The sequence below is a fragment of the Carcharhinus amblyrhynchos genome, chromosome 5 (assembly GCF_965287045.1).
Source record: "Carcharhinus amblyrhynchos chromosome 5, sCarAmb.v2.hapA, whole genome shotgun sequence".
NCBI lineage: Eukaryota > Metazoa > Chordata > Chondrichthyes > Carcharhiniformes > Carcharhinidae > Carcharhinus > Carcharhinus amblyrhynchos.
This window is the reverse complement of record NC_137328.1, coordinates 1,625,298-1,651,305: the sequence shown is the minus strand read 5'-3', so window position 1 is coordinate 1,651,305 and position 26,008 is coordinate 1,625,298. Positions and strand designations below refer to the sequence as shown.

At 40.3% G+C, this 26,008-nt stretch overlaps 1 protein-coding gene across 2 annotated transcripts in view; it reads left to right on the top strand.

The window, feature by feature from the left end:
• Positions 1-26,008, top strand: part of ccdc171 (coiled-coil domain containing 171) — a 218,560-nt gene that overhangs the window by 148,659 nt on the left and 43,893 nt on the right. For both annotated transcript variants that reach the window (XM_080188307.1, XM_080188306.1), the window contains exons 21-22: positions 9,354-9,499; positions 12,969-13,023. In XM_080188307.1, coding sequence (XP_080044433.1) covers positions 9,354-9,499; positions 12,969-13,023 — 201 coding nt within the window. The remainder of the gene's footprint in view (positions 1-9,353; positions 9,500-12,968; positions 13,024-26,008) is intronic.

Sequence of the window (26,008 nt, the reverse complement as noted above, 5' to 3'; positions counted from 1 at the left end):
CTTACTAACCATGCCTCCTATATTCTCATCCAAATTATTAATATAAATGACAAATAACAGTGGACCTGACACACACCACTGGTCACAGGCCTCTAGTTTGGAAAACAACCCTCTACAGCCACCCTCTGGCTTCTGTCAAGAAGCCAATTTTGTATCCATTTAGATACCTCGCCCTGGATCCCATGAGATTTAACCTTATGCAACAACCTACCGTGCGGAAACTTTCAAAGACCTTGCTAAAGTCCATGTAGACAATATCAACTGCACTGCCCTCATCTACCTTCTTGGTTACCCCTTCAAAAAACTCAGTCAAATTTGTGAGATATGATTTTCCACTCACAAAGCCATGCTGACTGTCCCTCACCAGTCCTTGTGTCTCTAAATGCCTGTAGGTCCTGTCTCTCAGAATACCTCCCAACAACTTACCCACCACAGATGTGAAGCTCACTGGCCTGTAGTTCCCAGACTTTTTTCTGCAACCCTTTCTAAACAAAGGCAGAACATTTGGCACCCTCCACTCTTCAGATACCTCACCCTGTGACTATCGATGATTCAGATATCTCTGCTAGGGGACCCGAAATTTCCTCCCTAGCCTCCCACAATGTCCTGGGATACACTTCATCAGGTCCTGGGGATTTATCTACCTTGATGCACTTTAAAACTTTCAGCACCTCTTTCTCTGTAAGATGTACATTCCTCAAGACATCACTATTTATTTCCCCAAGTTCCCTATCATCCATGCTTTTCTCAACAATACTGATGAGAAATATTCATCTAGGATCTCACCTATCCCTTGTGGATCCGCACATAGATGATCTTATTGATTCTTAAGAGGCTCTTCTCTCTCCCTTGTTACTTTTTTGCCCTTTATGTATTTTTAGAAGCTCTTCGGATTCTCCTTTGCCTTACGTGCCAAAACAATCTCGTGTCCTTTTTTTGCGCTCCTGATTTCTCTCTTAAACCTACTCCTATACACCCTATACTCTTCAAGGGATTCATTTGATCCCAGCTGCCTGTGCGTGTCATGTGCCTCTTTCTTGACTCGGGATATCAAGGCCCTGGTCATCCAGGGTTCCCTACTCCTGCCAGCCTTGCCTTTCACTCTAAGGAACATGCTTATTCTGAACCCTGGTTAACACACTTTTGAAAGCCTCTCACTTACCAGACGTCCCTTTGCCTTACCACAGACCGCCCCAATTAACTTTTGAAAGTTCCTGCCTGATACCATCAAAATTGTCCTTGCCCCAATTTAGAATTTTTGATTGAGTTGACTTCTGGTTTTCATGAGCTATTCATTCTGTTGGCAAACTTTGAAAGAAGAAAGAGACATTAAAAATATTAATTGCAGAATATTATTAGAAAATATTGACTTGAAAAGTTCCTCCCCTTTAAAATTACGAATTGGCATCCCTTAGCACTGCACACTGATAGCAAACAGACGGTTTAATACTCAGCTAATAAATCTCCTGTCATTTGTGAGAAATCTTAGACCATGGGTAATTCTGGCAACTGTTCGTTTGGCATATTGATGCAATGAACATCACTGTTGTTCCTGATTGAGTCATTGATTAGGAATTCCAGCCAGTCCTTGGCTTCCAACACCAATGACGAGCATGCATGAGCAATGATTGGCACTACCAGATACCTTCTGTAGAAGAAGCCATCATGCCCATTGTGTGACCACAACAGCAGCCAGTTCTGCAGCTGCTTCAGTTTGTGTCCTGATATTTGTATCCAAGTCCCCACTTGACACATACCTATTGTATTGCAACACACCCACTTCACTGTTCTTCCCCCTCATTCTTTCCTACCAGACACCATCAGAATTATCCATACATTTGGAATGAAATTGAAAGCACAAAAAATTACATTGGAATAGTTTTGAAGGGGATATTGAAATATTTAGCAAATACGTATCCTGAAAACAATTGTAACTTGCTATCTAATTGCATTGTATGTCAAATATCTTGGAGAACGTTGAAAAATGTGCAGCAGAAATATTTGCTGACTTAAAAGGGCATTTCCCGATGTGAGAAAGGACATGTGTGGAATACTGTCATCTTTTATCTTCCCTGTGGAACTCCGTTCCAATGTCCGAGTTTGAACCAAGGCAGTAATGAGGTCTGGAGTCAGGTCTGAATCAAAATTGACATTGGTAACATAAAAAACAAAATAGTGAAGGTGCTGGAAATATTAGATGTAATAAAGAAAGATTATAGTTTGATCCCAGTAGATGCAGGCTGAGAACTCTGCGTCTGTTACTATTGTCTTAAACATTTAAAGAAGCATTTTGAACAATTTTGCAGTGAGTTGCAGCATGATAAATTACAGTTTATGTCGCCCTGTGATGTTGAACTGCACATTTTTCTGACTTAGCAGTTAATGTTTTTATGCCCTTGAATGGTTTCCTTTTCCATCTTGATGAACACAGTTTGCAGCATTCTTTCTGGAATCGTAAGTGACATAAAGAAATGACTCTGTTGCTTCAGCTCCAGCAGTATTTCCGCACTGAGAGCTTGCTCTGCTTTTGCAGCCTGCCACCTTTTCAACCTGCAAATAAATTGACTGCATAGAGTAACATTTTCTCTTTCTACATCCAAGTGTTAGCTGTCACTTGGAAGAGGTCGAAGTAAATTCCGACGTGGGCCATCATGTGCAGGTAATATAACTTGTTTGATTTTCCTTCCATTGGAATTAACTAAAGGAACAGGAAGGAGGTCTGTAGCTGGCATGCGATTCTTGTTACCTTTTTTTTTCTGTCTGCTCATCGTTCCAGTGATGCGTGATACTAGGTGATAAAGGCAAAAATCGAATTCTGTATCTCAGAAAGCTGTGCTGCATAAGATTTAATAATTTGCATAAAATTCAGGCAACAAACAGTACTGATGGGAACTACAAGGACACTTAACAAAATCTAACAGGTGGGGGAGTCTAAAACTAGAGGGCATTGGTTTAAGGTGAGAGGGGAGAGATACATAAGGGTCCAGAGGGGCAATTTTTTCACACACAGGATGGTGAGTGTCTGGAACAAGCTGCCAGAGGTAGTAGTAAAGGCGGGTACAATTTTATCTTTTAAAAAGCATTTAGACAGTTACATGGGTAAGATGGATACAGAAGGATCTGGGCCAAATGCGGGCAATTGGGACTGGCTTAGGGGTTTAAAAAAAAGGGCAGCATGGACAAGTTGGGCCAAAGGGCCTGTTTCCATGCTGTAAACATCTGAGTCTATGACTATGACTTTATAATTGCAACAATTGGACTTACTTAAGGAGTGACAACATTGTGATAGAAAACTGATGCCAAAGTATTCTGTGCAGGCAAAAATGTTTTAGGTGTGTTATATACTCACCAACAAAAGAAATATAGGGTGGGATTCTCCAGTCATCCACACCAGTGGCATTCTCTGATCCCGCTGCAGTGAACAGAGATTTGGCTGAGTGCCAAATTCTGCATCCTCGCTGGTAGAGACGGCGGGATATGAATGGCTAGAGAATTCCAGACATCATTTCTAATAGAGTTAGTGAAGATAAAAGGGAAGTCTGGTTTGATAGAGCTTGCAAAAATTCCTGCAAAATATTTTTAATGAAATTTTTTTTTTGTTGCCTGATTAACTCATTCACAAATATTTAATCACTTTTTAGTGTTTTAATTTGTAGTCTCATTATAGCTGGTCCATGATTATTGCATTAGTATTGAGACAAGCCTCCTCATTTTTGGACAGTATTATTTGGGTAACAATACCAGCTGATAAAATTCTGAACAGAGTAAAAGATGATTTTCAAACAGTAGAGTACCTTGCAAAATCTCCCCTTGTTCTCTGCTTTAAATACAATGAAAATGTGGCAAACTGAACAGGTTTGTTCTGAGGAAGCATTTGAATATTACCAGCTCATATACTTTATTATTGACAAAAATAGTATTCAAATATAGCAGATTATTTGAATTAAAGAACAATAGAGGAATGTTTTGAAGCAAATGTACAAAGATAAATAAATCAAGGTGCGTTCCTTAGCTGTCCCTCATTATGTCTTGTATATCTCTCTCTTCGCTAACTGTATTTGTATGTTATGTTATACAAGAGTTACTTTCTTTGGAGAAAAGACTTACTGTATTGTACATGTAAATAAATGAAATTACCGTTGGGGGAAAAGCAGACTAAGTATACCTTTACCTTTTTGAAACTCATGCATGGGATAAGTAAGCTGAAGTGTAGCTACAGGTGTTGATTGCACAATTAATTATTTACCACTTTGCAATGAATCTTTTTCACTTCTTGATTCTTTTCTACTTTTAATGGGTGATCTTGCCTTTCATTGAAGAAACTGCAACTGTGAGTTTGGTTACTAAAGCAGAAATAATAGATTTGTTCATATTAGCTATTGCAACACTTCTTCTATCCTGGTGTGACTGTGGTGATGAGCTTTGATCAAGAAGCTGTGTAGGAAGGAATGTAGGAACAGGAGCTGGAGGGGGCAATTCAGCCTCTCACATTTGTAATTTCTTTAAAAGCTCAATGGAATAAAATTTGCATCAATGTAAAGTGTTCAGTTGTAATTTTTTTGGATAATAAGAATTACTGGTCCATGTGATCTGGTGATCCGTGACATGGAGGAATATCAACAGAAAGGAAGACAAGAAGGAAGCCTTGTATTTGGCAGACATAAAGAAGAGATACAAACAGGAGATGGAGGATGAAGGTGAGCAGCACACAGATGCAGACACAAAGAGAAGAGAAAGCAGACAAACAGAAAGAGGAACACACAGATATCTTGTGCAGTGAAGCAAATCATTCTATGAAGAAGTCAATTTTTCTGTTTGACAAAAACTGAGACAGGAGCTTTTCAAGGTACTGTGCGTGCTGGCTAAAAAAGTATAAAACCTGCAGAGGAGTGGGAATAGATTGGTGATGCTAAAACTCAAGGTGTTTGACCCAAAGTGGCTAAACTATGAATTGGGATGTTGTGGTTGGTAGGTTGGAAAGAACTTCTGGAAAGCTATACCATCAGGACTATCTTGTCCAAGGGAGAGACGGTTGATAAAATGCCTTGCTGATACTGATAATATTCAGTGAAAGCCTTTGCAAGAATTTCTGTCCTCCCCTACATGAATAATGAGCAGCATCTTGTGAAACTGTACAGCTACATGGTCCCACATATGGACAGGAGGTAACATTGGTACTTCTGATCCTATAACTTGTTTCTTTGTTGTATTGATTATTTACAATGTAATTTACCTTTCGTTATTTTGTTATTATATCATTCACTCGTTAATTCATTGTCACTTTGATTCTAATTTGTGTTGAAGTAGACATTAAGTGAAATCCTGTTGCAGTTTCTTTGGGGGGTGATTTGGTGAATGTGGTTATTTTGGGTTGCGTTTCCCATGGGATTGTAGTGCTAGCAAGGGAACAAAAGTTGATATGGAAACTGAGGGCTTCAGGAATTAGTAAACATTGGGTATCAAGGTTTGGAAGTCTTACTGATTTGAGGTCACTATTAACCTTTTCGGTTGCTACAGTGTAGTTAATAGAGATTTCACTTGGAGCTGTATTCTAATTTATCCACTCTAAGTAACACAAAAGAGAATCTGATAGGTTCATGGAAATTAGATCACATATGGTAGGCATTTTAAAAATATATTATAGCTTTAGTGCTTTTGCTTGTAATTTTTTCAAGCACCCTAGTCCTACCTTGTTTGTATGGTTTAGATAGAAGCCAAAACATATAAGCTTTGACTTAAGAACAATTTGGTTGATTCAGGAATAGAATCATAACTGCTCTCCTGCATGCTCTTCTTTCTATTTTTGATGGCGGTGATTGAATTATAAGAATGGAAAGAGGTGAATGTTCTGTTTATCTATTTTACTCATTATTGGGGCAGCATTAAACAATTATTTACAACAAACAGCAAATTTGCTTCTGTTAAAATCATAGTAAAGTGACAGAAGCTTGTGAAGCAAACACAGATTTAAGATCTGGAATATTCCAGCCCCTCCCGCTGGCCTTATCAGTTGAGAATTCCGGCCTATGATACTAAGAATATCTCTAAGAGACTAATTTCAGCAATATCCCCCAAATTGTGTTTCCCACTCTGACAGTGGAAGAAATCAAGTTGCCAGAATAGCCCAAGAATTAAATGGTGATTTTTAGGATGCATTTCATTGAATTAACCAACTATTTCAGAAGGCAGTTACTTTAATTTCAAAATACGTGCACCTAAACACCATTTTCTCTGCATTGCAATCACAAGGCATGTTGACATAATGTTTGAAAAATGTTCTTTTGGATTTAACAATCCCTATCCAGGTGTACAAATTGAAAGTGTTTGATTTCTGTTCCCACATCCTCTCCATACCATCCACCCTATAAGACCATAAGACATAGGAGCAGAATTAGACCACTCGACCCATCAGGTCTGCTCCGCCATACAATCATGGTTGATATTTTTCTCATCCTCATTCTCCTGTCTTTTCCCCATATTAATGATGATCCCCTTATTAATCAAGCATCTATCTATCTCTGTTTTAAAAACACTCAATGACTTAGCCTCCACAGCCTTCTGTGGCAAAAAGTTCCACAAATTCACCACTCCCTGGCTGAAGAAATTCCTCCTCATCTCTTCCCTTTAGCCTGACATTGTGCCCCCTGGTTCTAGTTTTCCCTACTAATGGAAACATCCCCTCCATTTCCACTCTATCCAGGCCTGCAGTATCCTGTAACTTTCAATAAGAGCCCCCCTTATTCTTCTAAACTCCAATGAGTACAGACCCAGAGTCCTCAACCATTCCTCATACAACAAGCTCTTCATTCCAGGGATCATTCTTGTAAACCTCCTCTGGACCCTTTCCAAGGCCAGCACATCCTTCCTGAGATACGGGGCCCAAAATTGCTCACAACACTCCAAATGGGGTCTGACCAGAGCCTTATACAGCCTTAGAAGTACATCCCTGCTCTTGTATTCTAGCCCTCTTGACATGAATGCTAACATTGCATTCGCCTTCCTAACTGCCGACTGAACCTGCAAGTTAACCTTAAGAGAATCTTGAACAAGGATTCCCAAGTCCCTTTCTGATTTCCTAAGCATTTTCCTATTTAGAAAATAGTCTATGCCTCCATTCCTCCTTCCAAAGTGCATAACCTCACACTTTTCCACATTGTATTCCATCTGCCACTTCTTTGCCCACCCTCCTAGCCTATCCAAGTCCTTCTGCAGTCCCCTTGCTTCCTCAATATTACCTGTCCTTCTACATACCTTTGTATCATCTGCAAATTTAGCAACAGTGCCTTCAGTTTCTTCTTCCAAATCGTTATTGTATATTGTGAAAAGTTGTGGTCCCAGCACCGACCCCTGAGGCACACCACTAGTCACCAGCTGCCATCCTGAGAAAGACCCCTTTATCTCCTCTGCCTTCTGCCAGTCAACCAATCCTCTAGCCATACCAGGATCTTCCCCTAACACCGTGGGCTCTTAACTTATTTAACAGTCTCCTGTGCGGCACCTTGTCAAAATCTAAATAAATCATGTCTGCTGGCTCTCCTTTAGCAAATTTCCTTGTTACTTCCTCAAAGAACTCTAACGGATTTGTCATACATGACCTCCCCTTGACAAAACCATGCTGACTCAGTCCTACTTTATCATGCACTTCCAAGTACTCCACGTTCTCATCTTTAATAATGGACTCTGAAATCTTGCCAATGACCCCACAGCATAATGTTTCTCCCCTTTTATTCGCTCTTCTATTTGAATTTAAGGGCAGGTTTCATATGCATTGATAACCCTCTGGTACCTTAGGCTAGTATTTTTTTTTAACAGCTTCCTCATAGAATAGAATCACTACGGTGCAGAAGAGGCCATTCAGCCCATTGAGTCTGCACTGACTCTCTGACAGAGTAACTCACCTAGGCCCTCTCACCTGCCCAATCAACCTAACCTGGACATTTTTGGACTGGAGGAGGAAACCGGAGCACCCAGAGGAAACCCAGACACGGGGAGAAAGCACAAACTCCAAACAGACAGTGACGTAAGGCCGGAATCAAATGCTCCTAGAGTTGTGAGGTAGCAGTGCTAACCACAGCCTGTTGTGATACGTGGCTGATATAGGCACCAAACCCTACAGTACTCTAGTCCTCCTACTGTGCGATACTCCCTCAAGGGAAATCTTATTTCCCTTTTTTACAAAATGACCACTATATCATTAAAGTGATATGGTGAGCTGGTATGTGTGGCCACATTGGCACAGTTTGCTCTTTAGTGCCAAAATAAAAATACTCTTTAATATAGGATTGTGTGGGATGTTGTTCCCCTCATGATCTACTCTGTAATAAAGACCAAGTTCTGTTCCATCAATCTATATTTGTCACCTATTACCTCATTGTCTTGCTGTACTGTACACTGGTAGTCTTTGCTGTACAGATAACTCACTTTGTGGACAATTTACAGTATACCATCATCATATATTGCATGCAAAGATAATGTTTGTGCATGAACATTGATTTTCCCTTGGTGATGTATCTGTTTACATTTCCTGTAGTGACTACACTTCAAAAATACTTCATTGTCATTAAAGCACTTTGAGAGAGAGATGGTCATGAAAAGCATAATGGAACGCAAGTCATTCTCTCTCATGTTCATAAAGCCTTTTATGGTCATATGCCAATCCTTGGTGCCCTGAGAAACCATGAACTTGTGAACTGGCATTTATTTACTTTTAGTAAACATACAGATTAAATTTAAATAATTCAAATTTCAGTGATCAGAGTATTAATTCCTGAATTGAAGTTACCAGAATTGTAATTAATTTCTACTGAGGAACAGTGAGAGGGCTCATTGTAGTCAGGGGAGATGGTGGCATAGTGGTAATATCACTGGACAAGTAATTGAGGTACAGATTATGCACTAGGGGTATGCGCCCAGCTTATAAAGCCCTTGTCCAGGAAGGCATGGATGCATGGTTTGACATTTCTTACTAAATATCGGTTGAAATGTGTCCAAGTGTGTATATATTTTAAATTGCTTTTGTTTATTATGTAGAAGCATTTCAATGTTCAAGATATTTAAGCTTCTTACTATTATGAGGATGCCATCTTGTCATTTGAGAGGCTTTTAAAGACCTACATTTTATCTAGGAATGTTCTCCCATGTGTGAAATTAAAACAATGATCCCATGGGCTCTCCAATTATAAATAAATTCTGCTATGTGAGCAATTACCAACTAGATTGCAGTTACCATCTCTACATATAGATATGTGCAGCTGTAGATTCCTGCACTAGTTAATAGTTGAAGTTAGCAGCTATATTTTTTGCCATTGGCACGAACTAAAGTTATGAAAACAAAGTTATTTTGCCTGTTTCAGAGTCTCTCAGAAGCAAACATGGAACTAAGGAGAAAAGATCAATCTTTACGTCAGCTGAACAAAAACCTAGCCCAGCTGGAGCAGGACAAGCGTCAACTTGAGGAGAGCATCCAAGATGCAGAAAATGCCCTCTGCAAGGCAGCAAAGTGAGCATGGGGCTTTGGGGCCACACTTGAAACAAACTCGGATCAATTCAGGCACTCAGGGTTTTTAGTAGAAAATAATTGGGGAAAAGTTCAAAAACAAATGGTAGAATCTACCTTTGAGAATTATAAGGTCAATCATTCTCTCTTCTGAAGGGATTTCTGAAACTACAAACTTACAAAAATATAAACTTTAAAGATAATCTTATTTATTGAACCAATTGACGATAATTTAGCTATAGTGGTGCTTTGATGCATCTCCTTACTCCATCAGTAAAAATGTTCTTTCATTGGTTAAAATACAGTGAGGCAGTTTTCCATCCCTTTGCCTGGCATCAACAGGGATGGAAACAGCTTCTGAATGGAGTCAGTTGCATTGCTGATGTTAACAAGAATGATGTGTCTGGCTCCATTTTGAAAAGGCCCAATAACTGGTGTCCTGCTTATTTCAGGTAATAGGCACCATTTTAATAATACAGAAATTGGGAATCCTGTAACCTAAATGGAACTCTGAGCCTACACTGTGCTCGTCCAATAAGCTCCACAGAATCAGACAAGCCCTAAAGTAAGTGTTAAGTTGTCGTGGGACTCGAAGGAACAGGATTGCCATCCCAGTCCCCACACATATAGGGTTAAGTAATGTAGCAGTGTGGGAAATATAAGCAGGAGGTGAAAAATATGAATAATGCCCAGCATTGGGCTGTTCACGATCCTTTCAGGCAATTTTTGCCCACATAATCAGCCTTGCGCTCGGGAAGGATGTGAGACTGATTTAAATATTTTCAACTTTTAAAGTTTATTAATTAGTGTCACATTAGGCTTACATTAATAAGGCCACATTCTGACACCTGTTCAGGTACATAAGAACATAAGAAATAGGAGCAGGAGTAGGCCATCTAGCCCTTCGAGCCTGCCCCGCCATTCAATAAGATCATGGCTGATCTGTCGTGGCTCAGTTCCACATTCCCGCCCTCTCCCCATAACCCTTAATCCCCTCGCTTATCAAAAACCCATCAACCCGCGTCTTAAAAATATTTAGCGAGGTAGCCTCCACCACTTCAACGGGCAGAGAATTCCAGAGATTCATCACCCTTTGAGTGAAGAAGTTCCTCCTCAACTCCGTTCTAAACCGTCCCCCCATTATCTTGAGGCTGTGCCCCCTAGTCCTACTGTCCTTTCTGAGCAGGAAGAGTCTCTCCACCTCTATCCTATCCATCCCATTCATCATCTTATATGTCTCAATGAGATCTCCCCTCATTCTTCTAAACTCTAACGAGTACAAGCCTAGTTTATTCAGCCTCTCCTCATAGCTCAACCCCCTCAACTCTGGTATCAGCCTAGTAAACCTCCTCTGCACTCTCCCCAAGGCCAAAATATCCTTGCGTAAGTACGGCGCCCAAAACTGCACACAGTACTCCAGCTGCGGCCTCACCAATGCCCTATACAGCTGCAGCAAGACCTCCCTACTTTTATATTCAATCCCCCTCGCTATGAAGGCCAGCATCCCATTCGCCTTCCTGACCACCTGCTGCACCTGCAAGCTGGGTTTTTGCGACTCATGCACAAGGACCCCGAGGTCCCTCTGCACCGTCGCCTGCTGCAGTACACTTAGGGAGAACTTAGTATGGCCAATGTACCTAACCATATTTTTCAGGAGGAAACCAGAGCATTCGGAGGAAACCCATGCAGACACAGGGAGAACTTGCAGACTCCAAACAGACAGTGACCCAAGCCAGGAATCAAACCCGGGTCCCTGGGACTGCGAGGCAGCAGTGCTAACCACTGTGCCACCATGCCACCCAGATCATTTAAATCTTATTAGTGAGCCCAAGGTGTTATCGGTCAGGGCTTCCTTAGCTTTCCAACCTCGGAGGTGGAGGTCCTCAACGGCGAGGATCACAAATGGTCCCCACCAACAGGGACCAGATTTGATGTTCTCGCTGTTGGGTCTGGAGACCATGGAAGACCTAAGGGTGTCAGGGGGCAGGGGTGGGCACTGCCAGCCTGCTACCTTGGCACTTCAATTTTCAAACTTTTGTGACACTTAGAATTTTTTTGGGAAGATTGTCCCCATTATGTCAGTCCCTGTCCTCCCCTGCATGATCTCTGCCCCCATTCCCAGCGATTTAACCAAGCTACTGACTGCTTGGTCTGATCTTACGGTTTTAGGGGTGGCTGTTTCGGGTGCGACAGCTCTCTTGTCAAATGTAAGTTGAACACTGGATTTTGTTATTTAAAGGAGCACTTATTATTCATTTGCATTTCTATTCCTTCACAAGAAATAAATCATAATTAAGAGCTATTTTAGTGTCATTGTATATTTGTGGCCTCAGTTATAGGTTTCAACTGTGAATTGTCTTTTGTCATTTAAAATAGTAATCCACCCTTTTTTAATTGAAATACATTCCTAAATCTTTTGAAGGGGTAAAATAGCTCTATTAACACAACACATTTCAGCTGACATAAATGCACTTTCTGTTGTGTCAACACTGCTTCGACTCAGGATAGATGTAATAGAACAGGATAAAAACAGCCTTACAGAAATTGAAAAAATTAAGCCTCCTGGCAAATGGATCTTAACCATCTGAAGATGTGTATACCTGATATATACAATTCTCTCACTATTGTTTAGATCGATCAATAATTTCCACAGAGCTGGGGTGCTGTTAAATTATTCGACATTATTCACAATTGAAATTTTTGTAATCAGTCAGTCATCCACTTGGGTTTAAAATTAGTTCAGCACATTATGCTGTGTCCTGACTTTAAAATGTAGAGTGAAAAGGAGTGCCAACATGGCTGAGATGTTTGTATCTCACCCTTGGGGCAGGCATTCCCTGATTCACACTTCATTCAGAACTTGAGCAGATATTGTGGGCTGATACTCCAGTGCAATACTGAGGGAGCTACCATCCTTTAAACTAAGCCCCATTGCTTGTTCTAATAGTTTCTGTGGGTAGTAAAGACTTTATGGAACTATTTGATGAAAACAGTAGTCCTGGCTGATATAAACTGACCATTCTTCTCATTGCTGCTCAGGGAATGTTGTCACATTTGTGGAAGTAACAAAAATAACAATAGAAATTCATTCTTAGCAAACTTACATTTTATATGAGGCACGCTGCACATTCAAGTCTATATTGTTTTAAGAGTTTCAGGCATTTTAACTGTTTAACATTTTTGAAAAATGAAATTATTCAAGCTGTAATTTTGTAATTGTGAAAATGCCTGATTTTTAAATATATTGCATTCTTATCCTTTGTAAACCATACCAAATTTAGCTTTATGATGGACCACAATAATTGCAATAGTTTCACTTACAGCACAAAGTTCTATAGCTTTAATAGTAGAACATTTTTCAAGATTAGGATATTTGTGTTATAAACTACTTATTATTCTGAAATAATTACTTACAAATTGAGAATTTTCCTTTCTTTCATATTTCAACCAAATCTGTTTTTCCTCCATACAGTGACAGAGAAAACTTGGTTAGTTACCTGAGAGATGTGAATGAAGCTATGAAGCAGGTAGTGTAAATATATTTTGAAATTATTACTAAATCTACTGTCCACAAAGTAAACTTACCTGTATGGGGAAGGGAATACTTAGTTCACATAAAAAGTAATTAGAAACACCATGTGTTGTGTGCATTTCACAGAACTGTTTCATGAGACTTTTTTTTAAGATTTCTTTTATTCCTAGTACCTAGGTTTAAATTCAGCATAGCCCACCTACAGAGCTTCCAGACTTTAACCTATACTCAGAAAGCACCCATGCTTTACTAGTACGCCTTTGTTTCCCACACCATATATCCTTAAGTCTGTTCTGAGGCCAATTAGCACTAAATTAAGGTTTTTTTTCTCTTGGCCATGCAGCTCCCTAAGGGAAGTGATTTTGGGCAGTCTGTGCTCAATTGCTTATGGATGTGAATCCACCGTATGAAACTTCCCATAATTTGGAACTAATTAGCCTCAGAACAGCTATAAGGGTAAATGGTGTGGGAAATAGAAATGTCACACTTGTGCAGTAAGGTGTGCTGTTCTGAGTTTGGGTTAAGCCTGTTATTGGAACAATACAGGTCTGTGTAAAGCCTGAATTAGGAGTACTTGATATTGCTGCTAGCTATGTTGTAGAAAAACGTTCCATTCTGTAACAATGCTTGTCTGTGCATTGATACGGATGGTTCATAAAGAACGACAAAGGGCCAAATAATTGAATACTTTAAGGAGCTTATTTAGATTTGACTCCAGAGTCATCACATGATTTTTCTTTTCACTGTGTACTACATTTCTAAAGCACATTGCAAAGACTGTTGAGTAAGATGAACACTGCACTGATGAAGAATTCACAATATTCAAGCAATGGAAAACATTTTCCCTCAATTTTATATGTACAAATGAAGTTTCAACCACAATCCAATGAAGTCCTGGCAACATAGAGGCAGAAACGCCAAGGAAGCTCTGGGCTGTTATTTAGGAGCCGTGCTTACATTTCCGAAATGTTATAAGCTGCTAATCTGACTCAGTGAAGGGTGTGCGAGTTAAAAAAGAAGTCCTATCTTCTTGGGTGTTGTTTTCCAATACAGTCTGGACATGTAATTTACAAAAGCTGAAATATTAGCAGGGTCTCTGTCTCATTTGATCTACGAGATGAATAAAAAGCTTAAAGGAAATGAATGGCAAAATGTAAAAATTAGAAACTCTCCCACACAGTTTCTCTTGAGAGAAAAGATAATGAACACCATGTTAGAGTAAAAGGTGTTGCAAATGTAATCTCTTTCTCTTTCCTCCCTCTCTTTACTTGAATTAATAGCTGAGTTATCATTGATCAGATCAATGGATTATCGTAAAATTCGATTTACCCATCAACCACATCACAATGCTGTAAAAGTTCATGATTTTAGGTCTGAGATAGATAGACGTAGACATTGAAAGTAACAGCAGGCCATTCGGCCCTTCAAGCTTGCTCCACCAGTCAATATGATCATGGCTGATCCTCAATCTCAATGCCATATTCCCACTTTTTCCCCCAAGTCCCTTGATGCCTTAAGAATCATCTTGACCAAATGAAGTTTCTTTAAAAGAGTGGAAACATTTATTTTAATTCAGATTATTCTGTGGCTGTTGCACTCACAGAATAATGCTTCTGGAGTACAATGTGGCTGTAAGGTTGACAGATTGGTATGGGTAATGGATGGCCCTGGGGGTTGACTCTAACAAGTAGCAGTGGTGTTTATGTCCACTTGGTTAGTGGTGTTTATGTCCATTTGGTCAGTACCTGGCAAAAATTTAGTTGGGAAAAGCAAGGTGATTTTTTTTTTGAACACATTTACTGAGCTACAAGGTTCATTTTTCACTGCATGCTAAATTTTGAGAGCAAATCTTTGTTTGGAAATTGAATTTCAAATAGTTCTTCCAAATGCATTCTCACTTTTCAATCCCTATCCTGATGTATTTTACATCAGCTATTAAATTTTGGACCATGATCTGCTGAATTTATGTGGTATATTTGAGCGAGAGCTGGGGTTGTTTCTGCACTGGGTGGATATCACCTTTTATGAAAGGTTGCAGGTGCTGCAGGATGGTAAATTCGGCCACAAGGCTGTGCTCCTGCTCCTGGCTTACAAGAAAAAATTGAAACAGGAGAATCCGTCACAGAAAGTTGTATTAGTCTGAGGAATCGGATGATCTCCTACGGGACTGCTTAGAGTCAGTGGACTGGTCAGTATTTAAAAACTCTGTGACCAGCCTGAACGGGTACGCCACTACAGTAACTGACTTCATCAGTAAGTGTGTAGAAGACTGTGTGCCAAATGAGCAAATCCACCCGCTTCCCAACCAGAAATGGGTGAACTGGGATATCCGCTACCTGCTGAAGTCCAGGTCTGAGGTGTTCAAGTCAGAGGACCCTAACCTATACAAGAAAGCCAGTTATGATCTATGGAGATCCATCAAAGATGCCAAAAGACAGTACCAGATCAAGCTAGAGTCCCAGGCTAGCCACACTCACCTCTGCTGACTATGGCAAGATCTACAAGACATTACAGGCTACAAGATGAAGGCATGTAAGATCAGCGGCTGCAGGGCACTCTTCCTCAATGAGCTCAACACATTCTATGTTCGTTTTGAGCAAGAAATCAGTGACAGCATGCTCTCCATCCCGGAAGCCTCAGGTGAACGTGTATCCAAGGTCACCACTGCCGATGTCAGAGCAGCCTTCTCAAAAGTCAACCTACGGAAAGCAACTGGCCCAGGTGGGGTATGATGTGGATATGCCGGCGTTGGACTGGGGTAAACACAGTAAAATGTCTGATAACACCAGGTTTTAGTCCAACCGATTTATTTGATAGTAAACTCACAAGCTTTCGAGGGCACTCCCTCTTTGTCAGGTGAATGGAGAGTTCAGAACCCTCAATGAGCTCAACACATTCTATGTAAACTAAAATAATCCAGGCACTTGTGAAATACTAACCTTTTCTTGACACAGGAACATTAGAAATAGGAGCAGGAGTAGACCGTGCAGCTTCCCCGAGCTTGCTCAACCAATCAATACGATCTTGGCTGATCTTGGACTTAAACTCCACTTTCCTGTTACTCCACATATCCCTTGATTTCCTAAAAGGTCAAAAATCTATCTTTCCCAGCTCTGAATGTATTCAAAAATGGAACATTCCTAACCCTTCAGAGTGGAGAATTCCAAAGATTCACAACCTTCTAAGTAAAATAATTAAACGTAATCAGATGGACAAATGGCAATTCCCAAATGACAACATTTCAAATCAGTTTGGGATGTGTAGGAAAGTGTTTCCTCTGGAAGTCTGATAAGGTCCAGTTGCATTTGAACTGAAAAGTGAAAGCTTCATCAGTGACTCCTTTAACTTGCTCTTCCTCCTTTTATTTCTTGCCATTTTTCTTGTGATGCATTATATTCTACTAAATGGGTGAGTTTTTTTCCAAATGACGCTAGCTATCATCTCTGGAGAGCCTTAAGGCAGAAATTAAGCAGTCCAGGGCTGCTTCGTCCTCTTCCTGTGAAACTAAAGCAAGTGTTTTTTTCCATGATAGTAATACTGTGTACAGTTCACCACCAGACAATACTGAAGTAGTCATTGGCATCTGACTCTCATGTATATGCTTTATTGCCATTGCTTCTTCTTTCCCCAAGGATAAGCTTTTGAGCCTGGAATGATACAGAAATCCAAAATAATTTTATTTGATAACAGTTATTGCTTGTCAGGCCTTCAGTGTACCACTAAGGAATTGAACAAGTTATCACAGAAAGAAAGACAGAAGCATTGCCTTCCTTATTTGTTGACCTCCAGGTACAATTGACCAGATCAGTTTCACGTGTGTGTGACGGACATAGGCAAAATTGACAAAGTAGAGATGCATGCATATGGAGCCATTTTGCTTTCGCTGGCAAAACCCTTCAATCGTATAAGTCCTCAGCAGGTCACTCTTCATTACAGTCTCTGTGCAAGGCTCAATCTACATGGAGCATATGTAAATTAGTAAAATTAACCACCCACCCCAAATCCGGTGGGATACAACTTCCTGTGCACATTGCTTCTGTGGCATTTTCCCAGAGCTGTTGAACTGGTCCCATCAATAATGTTGGTGTTAATTTTGCCTGAAAAAGCACAACCAGGGACTTCGAAATGCTGGCCATCAGCTTCTGACTGAAGTAGTTGTTACTTGCACACAAATAAGTGTAAACCGACCTAACTGTGGGTGAGGCTAATTATGTGGTTATACAGAAAGAAAGGTAGTTCAAAGTCAAAACATGTCAGAACTTTGAGGAGACGATGCAAAACTCAGTTGTTTTTTTTTCCCACATTCTGAAATTAACCAGTCCTAAAAAATCACCTCCCATTGACCTAAAAAGTGATCTTATCACCGGGATCTTTAAAATAAAACAAAAGCTTACATCGTAAGTTTGACTTGGTTGTAGGCCTTTAACATAGGAAATATCTCAAAGCATTTCTCGTATGTGCATTGGGAATGAATATTGAATTATGCAGAGGCAGATTACCAGTTGAAGTAGAAAGACTGGCTAAAAAGGAAAATATTTGTCAAAGTGAAGGAGGGAGAAACTGGTTGAAGAAGCAATTTCAGGAAATAGGACTAATGCAACTGAATGTTTCGCCATCAATGGTGGCCATAATCAGATGGGATGATGAGAAGGCCAGGATTGGATGAGAAGGGTTCTTGGGGACGGTTATAGTATTGGTGAGCTTACAGAAGTAGGGTGGAGTGCGGCTAGGGTGGGATTTAAAATGTTGAGGAAAGAGGGCCATTGAAAACCACTAAAAATGAGGGTGATTGAGGTTTGTATGCATCAGGTGGAGGGTTAAAAATGCTACAGAGTTAATGAAGGAAGGAGGTTTGGATGTCGGTAAGGAGAATGTTTGATTAGCCATTTCTGGAAGTGACAGAGTTATAAGATTTTCATCGTTTGAGGCAGAAATGAGCCATTTTAATAATCGATATAGTTAGGTTTTAAAGTTGAGGTCAGAATTCAATATTATGCCAAGGTTAAGTGTGTTCTGGTTAACCAGAGAGAACGGCCGGGATGGATGATGAAATCAGCTGCAAATTAACAGAGATTGAGGCAGAGGATAAAACAATAGATATATAAAAACAACTTTTTTCGTGCTTGAGAAAATGCTTTTGGCATTGGAAATCTATCTTGAATTTTGTATTTCCAAGTATTAAGGCAAGCTAGTTTAGTATATCATTATTTGTGTACATTTACAACACTAATTTTATGTAGCAGAGTGAAATAGAAGCATGGTGATCGAGGGCAAATGAGGTAAAGTAACAACCGACTTCGCTCCAGATTATGTCAGGGCCAACAATTTTGGAGATATGGCAAAATTTTGTGTGGACATTCTTCTGATAATCAATTTTAAGATGTGCAGGTGTTCGATATTTAAACCAGTTTGTCATCAAACAGCTGTAGTGTTCAGTGTGTCATCAGTTGCATCGCTTCATGTCACTCTGACCTAGTCAAATTAAACTTGGGATGTTTTAAGTGCAGAGAGATTGTAAAAACCTTGATGGATCAAAGCTGTGCTTTTACACAACAGCTGGACAGTACACAATGTCTTGGTTCAATTTTACAACATTCAGACAACCCCCATCTCACTAAAGACATTTTTAAAACTACTTGAAGTATTTAAGGAATGCCTGGAAATGTAGGGTAGTAATATAAAACATGTTGCCAATATAATCGGGGTCAGTTGCCAAGAGTTGGGTGCAGTTAATGGCAGTCGGTCTTGGGGATGAAGATAAAATTTGCTACTACCGTATTTAACAATGTTTTTCTATTTCAACTTATAAAGATTAAAGATGAGTAAACTTGTTGTAATGCCCTCAATATCTCAACTCCATAGCGATTACATGTTCTAGCTCAGCCAAATCCTGATGATGTAGTGACAGTAACACGGAGTGGCTGATCCTGCATCCAGTTAGCAAATCAGCTCAGGCCACAGATTTACTCCATCATGGACTTATTTAACCAATTCTTTAATTTCATGGAGAGAGGATCTATAAGCCCTGCCCTCTTTCTAAGATAATTAAACAAATCTCTATTTACCTAAACTTACAAATTGTATTATTCAGCCTCATCAATTTTCTGGTCCCAGTAGACCAGGATCCACATGCAATGTGGTTTGCAGAAGTATTGTAACATCCAGAATGTATTGGATCATTTTTTTAAACTCTATTTAACCAAATAATTTCAGTCCTATTCTGACCTCAAATGTGTACTCACCTTTTCAATTGGAGTCAATTGACTTAATTTGTCCAGGCTGCTAATTTTGCATTTATGTCCTTGAGTTTAATGTTCGCCATTCAAGCTTGTGTCTGTATCATCTCTGCTACTCGATATATGAAAGATATTTGCCATGTTCCCTTTCAGTCTTTGCCTTCCTAAAATGGGTTTAATTTTTCAGTGACATTGATCATCCATGTTTTTGTTTAAAAATATCAAACTTCTACGCTGAGATTTAATCATTTGTAAATTCTAAGTCCAGAAACGTGCAGATTAGGGGGATTGGCCAAGCTAAATTACCACTTAGCCTCCAGGGATTTGTAGGCTAGGTTGATCAGCCATACTAAATGCATGGGGATATTGCGAGGCAGAGGGCCTGGGTAAGATGTTCTTTCAGAGAGTCTGTGAAGACTCAATGGGCCAAATGGTCTCCTCCTGCACCGCAGGGATTCTATGATTAACTGTTTGTAGTTGTAGTTGACCTCTTCTATGTTTGTTATAAAATTGTATGAAACTCATTACTGCAAACGGTATTGCTGCTGTACATAAATGTTGTGTAGTAAAATAAATCTTTTTTTCAATGTGGTTTGCAGAAGTATTGTAGCATGCAAAATTGCTTGATGGCTTTATGCCATTTTGGATACTAATGAGGAGGAAGGTCCAGACTAGCAGTGGCCAGAGCGAAGGCACCATGACTAGCCTGCTGCACAGATGGGGGGCGTGCGAAGTGTAGCAAAGCAATAGTGGTAGGGGATTCAATAGTCAGGGGCACAGATGGGCACATCTGTGGCTGTGAAAGGGACTTCAAGATGTTAGTTTGCTTCCCTGTTCCTGGATATCTTTGATCGGGTACAAAGCACCCTAAAACGGGAGGGAAATCAGACAGATGTCATTGTCCACATTGGCATGAATGACAGAAGTAGAAAGAGTAGCAAGGTCCTGCAGTCGTAATTTAGGGAGTTAGGTAGAAGATTACAAATCAGGACCTTTAGGGCTGGTAATCTCAGGGATCTGTTTTGGGGCCACTGCTGTTTGTCATTTTTATAAATGACCTAGATGAGGGTGTAGAAGGATGGGTTAGTAAATTTGCTGACGACACCAAAGTCAGAGGAGTTGTAGACAGTGAGGACGGATGTTACAGTTTGCAGAGGGACATAGATAAGCTGAAGGGCTGGGCTGAAAGGTGGCAAATGGAGTTTAATGTGGAAAAGTGTGAGGTGATTCACTTTGGTAAGAGTAACAGGGGTGCAGAATATAGGGCTAATGGAAGGACTCTTGGTAGTGTCAACGAGCAGAGATCTCGGTGTACATGTGCATAGATTCCTGAAAGTTGGCACCCAGGCTGATAAAGTTGTTAAGGCGGTGTACGGTGTGTTAGCTTTTATTGGTAGAGGGATTGAATTTTGGAGCCGTGAGGTCATGCTGCAGCTGTACAAAACTCTGGTGCGGCCACACTTGGAGTATTGCATACAGTTCTGGTCGCCGCATTATAAGAAGGATGTGGAGGCATTGGAAAGGGTGCTGAGGAGGTTTACCAGGATGTTGCCTGGTATGGTGGGAAGGTCTTATGAGGAAAGGCTGAGGGACTTGAGGTTGTTTTTGTTAGAAGAAGGTTGAGAGGTGACCTAATTGAGGCATACAAGATGATCAGAGGTTTAGATAGGGTGGATAGTGAGATCCTTTTTCCTCGGATGGTGATGGCTAACACCAGGGGACATAGCTTTAAATTAAGGGATGATAATTATAGGACAGATGTCAGAGGTAGGTTCTTTACTCAGAGGGTAGTAAGGGCGTGGAATGCCCTGCCTGCAGCAGTTGTGGACTCGCCAACTTTAAGGGTGTTCAAATGGTCAGTGGATAGTCATATGGATAACATTGGAGTAGTTTAGGTTAGAGGGTCATTAGATTGGTTCCACTGGTCGGCGCAACATCGAGAGCCGAAGGGCCTGTACTGTGCTGGAATGTTCTATGTTCTACTCCTTATGCCATGTGCTGGTGAAGCTAGGAACAGGGAGATAGTGCAGCTGAACACGTCGATAAAAAACTGGTGCAGGTGAAGAAAGCAGATGGTATGCTTGCCTTCATCGGCCAGGGCATAGAGTATAAAATTTGGCAAATTATTTTACAGTTGTATAAAACATTGGTTAGGCCACCAGTGATTCCATAGTCGGGGGATCAGATAGGCATGACTGTGGCTAGGAACATGACTCCAGGGTGATATGTTGGCTCCTTGGTGCCAATGTCGTGGAATGGCTGCAGGGCTTTCTTCTGGGTCGGGTGAACAACCGAGGGCATGGTTGACACTGGTACCAGTGTCATTGGTAGGAAGAGGGATCAGGTCCTGAAAGTAGATTTTAGGGAGTGGGGAAGGAAAGAAATTAAAAAGCAGGATCTCAAAAGTGACAATTTCATGATCGCTCCCAGTGTCATATGATAATTAGCATAGGAATTGGAGGATTGAACATGTGGCTGGAGAATTGGTGTTGGAGGGAGGGGGCATCAGATTTCTGAGGCATTAATACCAGTTGTGAGGCAGGTGGGACTGGTACGAGGTGACTGGGTATATCTTAACAAGAAGATTGGAACTGAACATTCAAGGATGTTTGGCCTTTATTGAAGGGTAGGCAGAAAGAGAAATGGGTTGGTGTTGTGCTGTTAATAAGGCATAGGAGCAGTACGTTAGAAAGGGAGGAGATTGGAAGAACAAAATGTCGAATCTGGGTAGAGCTAAGAAATTGCAAGGGTAAGAGTTGTTTATAGAACACCAAATAGTTGTGGTCGTGTGGGATGTGGTATTAATCAGATTAGAGAAACTTGTAGTACGGATAATACAGTAATCCCAGGTGACTCCAATCTTCATATTGACTGGGTAAATCTAATGAGCACTAATGCCGTGGAAGACGAGTTTCTAGAGCAGTGAGTTGAGGAACCCACTGGCGAACAGACTATTTTAGATCTAATATTATGTAACAAGAAAGGGTTAATTAATAACCTTGTTGTAAAAGAACCTTGGAATGACCACCTATCTGATAGAATTTTACATTGGGAAAATTTTTCCAAAATGTGGCGGTGTGTCAGGTTCAGACCGAAATCTGGCATGCATCTCTCTGGAAGCACAGCCGAGTTGTCACTCCAAATTTTCTAGCACTCAGGGCACAGAAAAAGTCTGGGGGTGTGGTTTGTCAGTCTGGCAGGCCCTGATAAAGCCAGCAAGATCCACAGAGATCAGGATGCTCCGGTATGTGCTAAAAATCCCCAACCCCTCCTCTGGGCACTGAGGACCCCCCCCCCAATCCTCTCAAGTATCGGGGCAACCCCATCACTGCCACACAAACAATCAGGGCATTCCCCTCAGGCACTGTCATTTCACACCAATATTTAGGAAGGGAGGGAAAGAGAAACTGGGGAATTACAGACTATCTTGCAACAGTAGTCGGGAAAATGCTGGAATCTCTGATAAAGATGTATTAAAGGACGCTTGGATAAAAAGTATCTGATAGATCATACTCAACATGGATTTTTGAATGCAAATTTATGGTTGATGAACCTGTCGTAGGTTTTTGAGGATCTCACCAACAGAATTGACAAAGGGGAGTTGGTGAGTGTCGTGTACTTTGATTTTCAGAAGGCTTTCAGTAAAATCCCCCACGGCAGGTTGGTTAGAAAAATGAAAGCACTTTGGACAGGAGTTAGGCAGAGCTTAAGGACTGGTTAACAGGGAGAAACCAGAATGTAGGAGCAGGCAGATCATTTTCACATTGGCAGGCTGTGACTTGTGGGGTACCGCAAGAATCAGTATCTGCATCCCAGCTGTTCACTATATAAATGACTTGGGTGTGAGAACGAACATAGTATTTCCAAATTCGTGAATGACACAAATCTAGTGAGAATGTGTGTTGTGAGGAAGATGCAAAACGGCTTCATGGGGATTTGAACAGAGTGGACAAGAACATGGCAGATGGAATTTAATGTGGAAAAATGTGGGGGTAGGGAGGAACAGATGTGCACAGTATTTTTTAAATGGTGAGAGATTAGAAAGTGTAGATGTACAAAGGGACTTGGGTGTCAATAAGTCACTGAAAGCTAACATGCAAGTACCGCAAGCAGTTACGAAGGCTAATGGTATGTTAGCCTTTATTGCAAGAGGATTTGAATATATGAGTAGCAAAGTTTTGCCTTAAATGTTTCGAACCTTTGTTAGATTGCACCTGGTTGGGGAGATTACAGCCAGGGGATACGGATACTGATTTTTGTGGTACCCCACTCGTCACAGCCTGTCAACGTGAAAATGATCTGCTTGCTCCTACTTTCTGTCTGTTAACCAGTCCTTAAGCTCTGCCTAACTCCTATCCAAAGTGCTTTAATTTTTCTAACCAACCTGCCGTGGGGGACTTTACAATTTCAAGATAAAGGGGAAGCCACTTAGGTCTGAGATTTTGTTTTTAGTCAGACAGTTGTGAATCTTTGAAATTCTCGACCCCAGAGGGCTGTGGAAGCTCAGTTATTGAGTATGTTTAAAGCAGAGATTGGCAGACTTCTAAATACTAATCACACAGAGGGATGTGGGGGAAAAGGAATTGAAGAGTATGATCAGCCGTGATCATATTGAATGAGGAGCAGGTTCTGTGGGCTGAATGACTACATTCCTATAGTTTGCATACGGAAAATGTTTTTTTTTGGTCAGTGCTTTATTTGAATAGTTGTTTCAACCGTCGAGCAGAGACTGTTTTTATAAAACAAATATCATCATTGGTCTTTACTACTGGTTATACAGCAAGATGGTGTTAATATTTGCAGCCCTTTGCCACAATGCATTCAAATTGAATTGTAAATATTGAAATGCTGAGGGAATTAATATTTGTAGCCCTTAAAGATGTTACTGTGTCAGCTACTCCTAGAAACTGTTATAGGACTCTTCTTTCAACATGAAAGGAGTTATATTAATGGAATAAGTTGTTGTACTTTAATATTCCTGTCTGAAGTACAAATAAGGCTACTTAATGCAGAGGTGAAGTGAGGAACAATTCATTATTGCCAGAATTTAATACCATTTTCATTTACCCGGACGTTTCACATACAGTTGACAAGCTGTGGATCTAGCAATTTAACAGGACAAAAATGATTGAAATATCATATTCTAAGACAATGCATGGCCCAGCTCATCATTATAAACTCCAGTTTTCAAATATTAACTTGAGCCATTTATAATGAAATTTAAGATGCTTCATATTTCTATTTAATTGTAAATAATTGTCTTCTCTTGTAAAATTTTATCTGAGTTTAATGGAAGCAGAATCGTGGAATTCCTAATAAGAAGGTCATGCAGCCCATCAAGTCTGCAGCAATCTTACCAAGGCCCACACTCTCTTCCTGCTCAATTCTCATAACTCCTAATCCCCCTAATTTACACAATGTGGGAAATTAGGGGGAAATTATTTAGTGTGACCAATCACCTAACCTGCACATCTTTGGACTGTGGGAGGAAACCAGAGCACCCGAAGGATACCCATGCGAACACTGGGAGAACGTGCAGATTCCACACAGTCAGTGACCCGAGGTTGGAAATGAACGTGAGGCAGTAGTGCTGACCACTGTGCCACCCAGGACCACAGGATTAACCCTTACATGTAAACCAGAGAGAGACAAATGGTAATACTTCACACTTGCATAGCTCTACAGTTACCTTTTATGGAATAAGAATAGCTTTTGGTATTATAGGGAGAAAGTCAGTTAACCGAGACTGATTTAGAAGAACAGAGAAAAAGAACAGTTCCCTGTTATGTAAAAAATAAAGTTTAGAAACTTGTTAGTTAAAGAACAGAAGCTAGGCTGTGTTGCAGTATAAAGGAATATGTACTTGCTTGATTAAATAATCTAGTAATTTTTGTTGAAGCAATGATGGCCACATTTGCAAAAATAAGGATGAATTTCTAATAACGGAATGTCAATTTTATTCTAGTAATTTGTCGAATAGGCAGCTGCATTAGTATAATGATCATGTCTGCCATTTGCCCAATTTTAAATTGTTTGTGTTAAATTGTGTAAAGCCTTAGTAAACAAAGTAGTACCAAGTAGGTACATCGCTGAGCAGTGTATATGTTGAGTGGGAGGAACTCCCATGTGGTATCATAAGCATGGCCTTGGGCTGTTCCATGCGAATTCTTACAGGGCAAATGTGCAGCTGTTCCCATTTGTAGTATAGACTTTGAGGCTAAATCCATGTGGAGCATGAGGATTACAGCACTCCTAGCTTGAGTAATTTACTTTATTTTTCTTTCCTCCCTCTCTTTAGTGGTGGAAATGCCATTATAGTGGCTGGTAAATTCAAACCTTGATCAGCTGAATACCTCATTAGAACTCCTTTTAAGGACCCCCATATATTTGTAGTAATAATTGATTATATATCAGTCAGTCAAGTCATGTAATATCTTAAAATTAGAATTAATTGAGAGGCTGCCTAGAAGCTAGAGTCCTGGAATTTAAATCCCAAGTTTGACTAACATTTGCCCTCTGGCTTTCTTCAGAAGGTAGGTTTTGCCAAGGCTCATTCAAGAGATCTGTAAGAATAAAGGAAAATGTGCTGAGGAGCATTGCTTTGTTTGCTGCTATGGAGAGCTGAATGAAGAATAGTATCTTCAGTGTCAGTGGAGATTCCCATATTCTGAAATATATTATTACCTTAAGTTTAGAAGTGATAATTTGGGGTCTTTTAGTCAGAGGAGACTACCAGGATGAAAC